The 7,607-nt window shown below is 42.8% G+C and overlaps 1 protein-coding gene across 1 annotated transcript; it reads left to right on the top strand.

Moving 5' to 3' along the window:
- Positions 1-686: 686 nt before the first annotated feature.
- On the top strand, positions 687-3,683 carry LOC125949274 (transient receptor potential cation channel protein painless-like). Its single transcript, XM_049676174.1, has 6 exons — positions 687-731; positions 797-982; positions 1,179-2,931; positions 2,999-3,123; positions 3,195-3,295; positions 3,383-3,683. Exons 1-6 carry the CDS (start codon positions 687-689, stop codon positions 3,681-3,683), a joined length of 2,511 nt encoding a protein of 836 aa, XP_049532131.1.
- Positions 3,684-7,607: the final 3,924 nt, after the last annotated feature.

Here is a 7,607-nt window from a genome sequence, read left to right as displayed (position 1 = left end):
TGAGATTAGATTAAGATGAAAGAAAGATCCAACATTCCATTGCACTAGGCTTCGGGTACAGCTACTTTCTACATGACTCAGTATGTAGTAATTGTTGATGTTGGCGTCCGCTGCGCGAGGTTTAGGGGAATATTTCATTTTTGGGACAATTTTGTGGGGACTTTGCTTTCCTAACCATCTTAACGAACGAATAATTTTTTTCCGATATGACAACGAAACTTTTTCACCGATGTAACATTTTTCTGCTTCTATTGGTATGACCGACCAAAAGTGTTATACGCCTCGACTCTAGTGTTTCTAGCTGGCCACAAATGGTTCCTGAAACCCTTGCATTCATTCGTTATCTACTTACCGTGATATTTCACTTTCATGGTGTGATTCACTGCACAATACAGGTGTAGGCGTATTGTTTTAGGCATTACATCATTACTTAACAGTATATCAAGTGACCGCAATGTGTGTGTATGAAGCTTATCAGGGACCGATTAGGACAAACATCCGTTAAAATTGGCATCAGATGTAATTTGCTCGTGGATTTGTCGACATCGCCAGTCAAGATTTTGTTTAAACTCACGTAGAGAGTTTAGCTCTGTGTCTGGTGAATAAACTGTGGTGAAGAGACTGAAGGTTTTCGTTTCGTAAGGGCAGTTAAAAGTCCATATTGCAATAGCTCCGTTCAAGCGAAAATGAATTACCAAAGATTAATTGATTTGAGTTTGACAAGCCCGCAGGTAATGAGAAAACAGTGGTACCAGTTGATTGAATTTTATGTTGTGCGATTTGTTTACCGTTGCAGCAAGCCCTTGCCGAAACTCTGGAAAGGAATGATCTCGAGGCATTCAAACAAGTTCTTCGCTATGGAGCCAGTGTGAATGTTCGAGATGAAAATGCTGTGTATTCTATTTTCGAATCAGCCTGCTCAACATTCGGAAAAGAGTATTTTATCAGGGCTTGTCTTGAATATGGCGCTCATGCAACAGAGGTGGGTATAAGGCATTGATAAAGAGTAACTAGCGAGAAAAGGTGATAAGTCTTTTTAGCGAAAAAAGACGATAAACCTACCATTAAGCTACCATTAAAGGTAGGATATCTCGGTGGAGATACTACTACCGTCGGTATTTTTTGTTCATCATCGAGGGGATGGACGGAAGCATTACGATTTCAAATTTTCTTTACAGATCAATCCTGTAACCAAAGAATACCCTATTCACATAGCAGCATCGTCCAAAGACTGTAAGAACTTGGCGGCGCTGATTGAGAGCCGTCGTATAGTCATCGATCAAAAGTTTGAAGATCGTACCGCGCTGTTTATGCTGTTTGAAGTGCTATCTGTGGAAAATTATAAAAATGTGTTTGAGTGCATTAAGCTGCTGTTGAATGAGGGTGCAAACATTAATGCAACTAACGAGGCTGACGTGTCACCAGTACACATACTTGCGGTAAAAAAGGAAAGCTGGCGTAAGGATATCCTCGAGTATTGTCTGAACCAATGTGGCGTTAACGTGGACTACCGCAAAGGAAAAGCGAGGGAATTGATCGAAAAGAATTTCCCAGACGTCACCATCCCTTACTACGACATGGAAGACATAACGGTCAAGGTGCTTAAAAGCAAATTGTTGGCCGGTTCAGAAGAAGTTTTTCTAGCTAATTTGCGCAAATTTGAGAAACAAGGGAAAACGCTGCTAACCGAAGATATAAGAGATTTGCTCTCGTCGGCGGTGGACCGTTCAAAGCTAGAAGCGGCCAAAACACTGGTTAAACCGAAGATGAACAACGACAAGCTGCTCGAGGCGTCTTCATTGCTTCCGGGACTGTTGGCCAAATGCTGTAACCGTGGCAATGTCGAAGTGCTGCAGTGGCTGCTGAGCATTATTCCTGAGCATGAGCTTGGTTTCATCAACAAGGATGCTTTATTGTCTCTGCTAGTGAAGCAGATCGATGTATTCAAAGATAAGAGTACGTGTCCTTACTTCAAAATAATGAAACTATTGCTACAGGACGGGAGGATCGACGTAGATAAGCTGGATAGTGCCACCAATCGTACTGCTCTGCATTATGCGGTAAAGTACAAGATAGACCATGCACAGGAGCTACTGCTGGCCATGGGTGCCAACTTGGGCGTTGAGGACATGTTCTCCGACCTGCCAGTCTTTGACATGGAGCCGTCTGTGCTGGAGAAACATCTCGACTCGTGTGTATCATTCAACGAAGTAAAACCCGGAGATGATGGCTTCGAGATGAGGATAAATTTGTCAAATTTCCTCTCGTCAGCTCACAAAACCAACTATTCTTGTGACTATGCAATGTTACCAATACTTCGTATGGCGCAACACTCCGACATGAAGCATCTTCTACGACATCCGGTGATATCCAGTATCCTATTACTGAATTGGTTCAAGCTGAGTGTGTTCTTCAAGACCAATCTGCTGATATGTATGGTGTTTTTCGTGTCGTTCATTGCCTATGGACTACAGACAACGATAATTCACAAGGTATCGTTTATACTGTCGGTAATTTGTCTTGTTTATCTGCTTGTGAGGGAAGGTTGCCAAATGGTTTTAAACAAACTAGCATACTTGCGATCGTTCGAAAACTACATGGAAATCGCAATAATAATAGGAGCTGGTTCGGTATTGCTGTTCAACCTTAGCGAAGGATATCGGCAAACTATTTCGGCTCTGGTTATAATAATGATTGCATTTGAGATAACATGCCTGATGGGGACGTATCCACCACTATCAACTTATATGGTGATGCTGAAGACGGTTTCGAAGAATTTCCTGAAATGGCTGTTCGTATTTTCGATCGTTCTGATCGCATTCACCTTCGGCTTTCATACATTATTCCCTAAAAGTGATAGCGAGCTAGGTGAATTCAATAAATTCCAGAAAATACCGTTGGCATTTCTGAAGGTAGGAGTCATGCTGACAGGTAGGTACACGAGGAAATCAAAATTTGTTTTTTGATACCATTACTTATAGCTTTATATTTTTTTCAGGAGAGCTAGATGCGTCAGAATTTGAATTCAGTGACATAAACTGGATTGTGTTTGCACTTTTTCTGTTTTTTGTTCCAATGGTACTCTACAATCTGATCAATGGTCTTGCTGTTAGTGATATAACGGTAATAGTAAAACCTGATTATATACTTGTAGCAAAGTGGTAATAAGCTATTACGTTTTATTTGTATTACAGGAAATCAAAGCCGAATCAGAAATAATCAGTCTTACAGAGCGAGTGTACGTGATTAACAAACACGAAACCACCTTAAAGACGATCGAGCGAATTGGTAAAAAGTATGTTCATTTTTTCAACTATTGACTAAAATGCTTTAGAAAGATTAAAAAGGTATTTCATATGTCTCGCCTTTACCCTATTTACAGTTTTCGACTGTTCTCGAATACCGTCCCGCATCGATACATTATCATCAAGCCAAACATATCGAAAAGGATCTGGATGCCGTTGCCGGTAAAGCGTGGATCCTCAGATTCTGAGACAGAATCGATGGAATTAAAAACAATCCGATCAGGTGCAACCGCGGAATCCGAATCCGTACCGATGCTACTACGGACGGGCGAACAAATTAGTGCCAAGTGTGTGAAGTCTAATCTGACTATTGATGGTAACATAGTGAAATACGCGTTAAACATTTTATTTCGCCCAAAAGGTCATCGCGAAGAATGATCTAAAATTATGAAACTTCGTCATAAATACAGCACCAAGTCATAAAATAAAACAGCTAGTGAAGCGACCTCACCAGCCACAGCATAATTTTATGCCGTAATTCGCTTGCTTCACGGTGACTTGTAATTCACTCTAGAACTTATCTTCGAAATATGTTCGCAAACCGAAATACATTATATGCAGATGAGAATACTGCATGTACTTATGTACACGTACCCTATAAAAACCCACGAAATTGAATAAACTAACATTGGAATTGATATAACCACGGAGTCGGTAACACGCGTTCGTGTTTTACTCTTCGGGGATTTGGGGATTTTTGGAACGGACTTTCCTGAGCATTCCTTTCCAGGCACAGCAAAGTGGCCGCTGTAGTGGTCGGCCAGCTTCGGGCACACGCAGTGGACCACGCGTTGAAGTCGCGTGTCTTAGATGATTTAAAATAACATTTTCACTAGGCGATTATGTTTCTTCGAGCGATCGAGCGACTGACTAAAGAATTGTGATTGGAATGTGCCGCCAGGACAGCATGCCATTTACAAGGAATAACTACCTTATCCTAAACTGAACGGCAGCCAACGTCATACAACCTGAACAAAGAGAAACTGAACGCAAAGAATAAATAGCATCAGATAAATTTAGATTTTGACTTGAAAAAAAAAATACAAAAACTCCCTTTCAGCAGGATTTTCATCGTTTCGCTGCTGCAATCTGTGCAGGACTATGCTTTTTACATCCAGCAACAATATCACTCTACACTTTCACTGACTAGCTGTTTTGCATTTTGCTACAAAGATTTGGTCCACTTCTGTTGGAATAAAAGAAATAAAAGTTAATCACGGGAGGATTTAGGGTCAAAGCAGGATCCAGGGATCAGGGTGCCCGGTCATGAATACTTAATGGGGTACACCGGCTAGCGGTCAATTACGATTATCGATCACTATCGCATATGTTTTTTCTTTTAAATTAAAATCATGTCCCAGCACCACATCTGATATATCTGGAATTATTTAGATACTCGGGATATATCTGGAATTATTTTAGATGCTCGCTCCCCACGAACCTTTCGAACTACAGGAGATGATGAAGATAATTTTTATAGAAGAAGATACTATTACTAGAAGAAGATTTATAAACCATTATGGAGATCATTTAGATCATTACAAAAATATCTGGCGATCAATGTGGGGGGCGATTAATGAAAACCGATGACCTCTCGGGCTGGATATAGGCGGGAAATGGTCGCCAATTATGAATTTCTGACTTATCTCCCATCTAGATCTTTTCTTGGATGGAGTTTTTCCCCCGCTCTAAGATTGCAGCCAAATTCCCAGACTCTCTAACCCAACACGGGACGCTATCCGGAACTCGTTGGGGCTCTCAAGGAGTTCCTGCACGGCTTCAATAAATTTGGTGTCGCGAGTGATAACGATGAATGAAAACCCCGAAAAATCCGGAAAACTCCGGCAAAAACGGAAAAATCGAAAAAAAAACCGCGGAAAAACGGCCCATTCAAATCAGTTCTCATAAGCTTCACAAGTCCGTTGCCTAGATGGCGCTCAGGTGTCGTTAGTAGTTTAGCCTTTTGCTGGAGATGGCGCTAGTATCAGTTAAAACTACGCGATATTTGAGCTTTGCAACATTCGAGCAAAAGCTCCTATTCTGATCAAAGTCATAAACCTTAAAACTTTTAACCATAAACCCGCCATAAAAATATAAAAGACGAGAATTCACCATAAAAAGTTCTGCAAAGCTCCAGCTGAGCGCCCTCTAGTGGTTTAAAATTGAAGCTTGAATTTCACTCGTACCGTTTTCGAAATTTCGCCACGTTTTAAAATTACCGTTAAGAAAAACGGCCAAAACTTTATTCACTTTTTCCATTTTTAGCGATCATTTTGCTGTTAAGTTCCGGTTAAAGAAATCGGGACCCCAAAGAACTGCTTCCTGTGGCAAAACACAGCTCCAGGCCATGGGTTGGAAAATTGTCTGGTTTGATAAAGACCTCTTTGAGGCTCCCCTGCGACGCGAAGATAGCGGAAAGAGTCTTCGTGCAGATGGGCTGGCGGCCGTCATGACCAACGCATGCGATGCTACTATGCCAAGGCGCAAAGGCGCATCAACGGCCAGGCGCAAGGAACCCTGGTGATTTCCGTAACTGGACACGCTTCGCGGGGACTGCTGTCAGAGACGTCGGCGGTTCCAGCGTAGTTGGATGACTCAAATTGATCTTAGGTAAGCAGAGGTACGGAAAAAGTACGAAGAGAAAAAGCTAGTTTCTAAAGTTCTGTTCGAATGACACATATTGTAGGATTTTTAAAATAAATTATTGCCTACGCCTTACTCAGCGTTTGAAATTTGGTTTTGGTAAAAAAAGGGCTAATTTAGATACAAACTTACGATTGTTTATTGACACGTTTGATCCTCTCTGTAGGATTCGATAGTTCCACGATTCAAATGGATGCCTGTTCAAAGATTGTGTTTTAAACACTTCTTTTTGAAATGGCATCACTTTCCAAAACGGCTTGGTTCTGCTCAGGTTTGATTCTGCTTAATTTTAGATTGCCCTTGGTAGTCAACAAATGATTTGAAATGACCCATTATTGAATGCTCGAAAGTACCGCGCGCATCCAATCTCGTGTGGGAAATTCGGCTTCGATTGAAATGCCATCCGTTTCAAAGTTAGTCAGGATCCTTCTCTGTCTAAAACCATCATGCAAATCATACGGTGCATCTGGAATCGTTCGTTCGTCGGGAAAAGATTCTAGCAGCTGATCTTACGTATGCGAGATGAGTCATGTTTATTCATCCAAAGTAAAGTGATTACTAAGAACACACAGCACGGAGAAACTCACACTCGAACCTCACCTCGCCCCAAACCTAATCGCAAATCGGGTGCAAATTCATGGTTTTTTTTGGGAATCACTTCTGACCCATTTACTCATTGAGCTGTATTTAATCGTTGCCGCTTCGTTGCTTGCTCCACGTTTGTCTTTCATTGGTAAGCGATATCAGCGGATGCCACATCCTTTTATACCTTCCACGAGCCTCCACTAGAGCCTCGGTTGCCCAATCACTAGACGAGAGGCGGGGTGGTAGGCCTGTTTGTCGTGGTCATGTTTCGGGCGGTGTTTCTGGCAAGCAAACATGAATACCGCCACCACCCGAGCACCGAGCGCCGAGCGCAATGTATTACGAAGGAAGAAAACAGTTTCTTTTTCTTTCCGCAGATCCCTTTCGACACCCCCGGTTTTTTTTTGAGGCTGAGGCGACACTGATCCAAATGTGCCAGCAGCAAATGGGCTTTCCGGTTTGGGCTTCCGAGAGCTCATAAATCTTTTCCGCACTCTATTTATAGCCGAGCTTTTGGGGCGGGCGACGGCGATGGCGAATGGCGCAAAAATATTAGCACAAGTGTAGCACAAGGGGGCGCAACTCGTCGGTCGTATGTATGTGTCCTTCGTTGTTTCGTCGTGTAGGATGCGGCCCCACGCACTGGCATGGTGCTGGATGGTGGCCACTCAAATTGGGATCCTCGTTCTCTCGCTTCGCTAATCTTCCATAGAGGCGGCTGCCATATCAAGAAAGGATCAAAACCGAGGAACGTCGATGTCTTGTTTCGTGTTTCACAATTCCCAACTCCCGACTCACACTCCCGGGCCATTCGAAATGAATGGTTCGCACCATGGCACGCTAGAACAATGGCCGACACTTGGCAGCCAAACGCCTCTTCGCTGGCGGCGGCGACGCCCGTCCTCTTGTGGTGTGACAACGGATTCAGGCAAGCGGATAAATTTATTGTCTCTCCTGTCTGCCACTGATAACTAATCACAATCGGTCGATGGGCTCCACTTCACATCCACAGCGGCGCCTTTCCTCGCCGCAAACATGTGTTGGAAGCATCAGAGTGTGTGTGTTCGAGTAGAC

The sequence above is a fragment of the Anopheles darlingi genome, chromosome 2 (genome assembly GCF_943734745.1).
Source record: "Anopheles darlingi chromosome 2, idAnoDarlMG_H_01, whole genome shotgun sequence".
Lineage (NCBI taxonomy): Eukaryota > Metazoa > Arthropoda > Insecta > Diptera > Culicidae > Anopheles > Anopheles darlingi.
Note: the sequence above shows the minus strand (reverse complement) of the source record. Positions and strands in the feature narration are given on the sequence as shown.

Coding starts and splice junctions, on each gene's coding strand:
- LOC125949274 (XM_049676174.1), top strand. CDS start 687: ATGAATTACCAAAGATTAATTGATTTGAGTTTGACAAGCCCGCAG. Junction 732..796: donor TGAGTTTGACAAGCCCGCAG/GTAATGAGAAAA, acceptor TTACCGTTGCAG/CAAGCCCTTGCCGAAACTCT. Junction 2,932..2,998: donor GGTAGGAGTCATGCTGACAG/GTAGGTACACGA, acceptor TATTTTTTTCAG/GAGAGCTAGATGCGTCAGAA.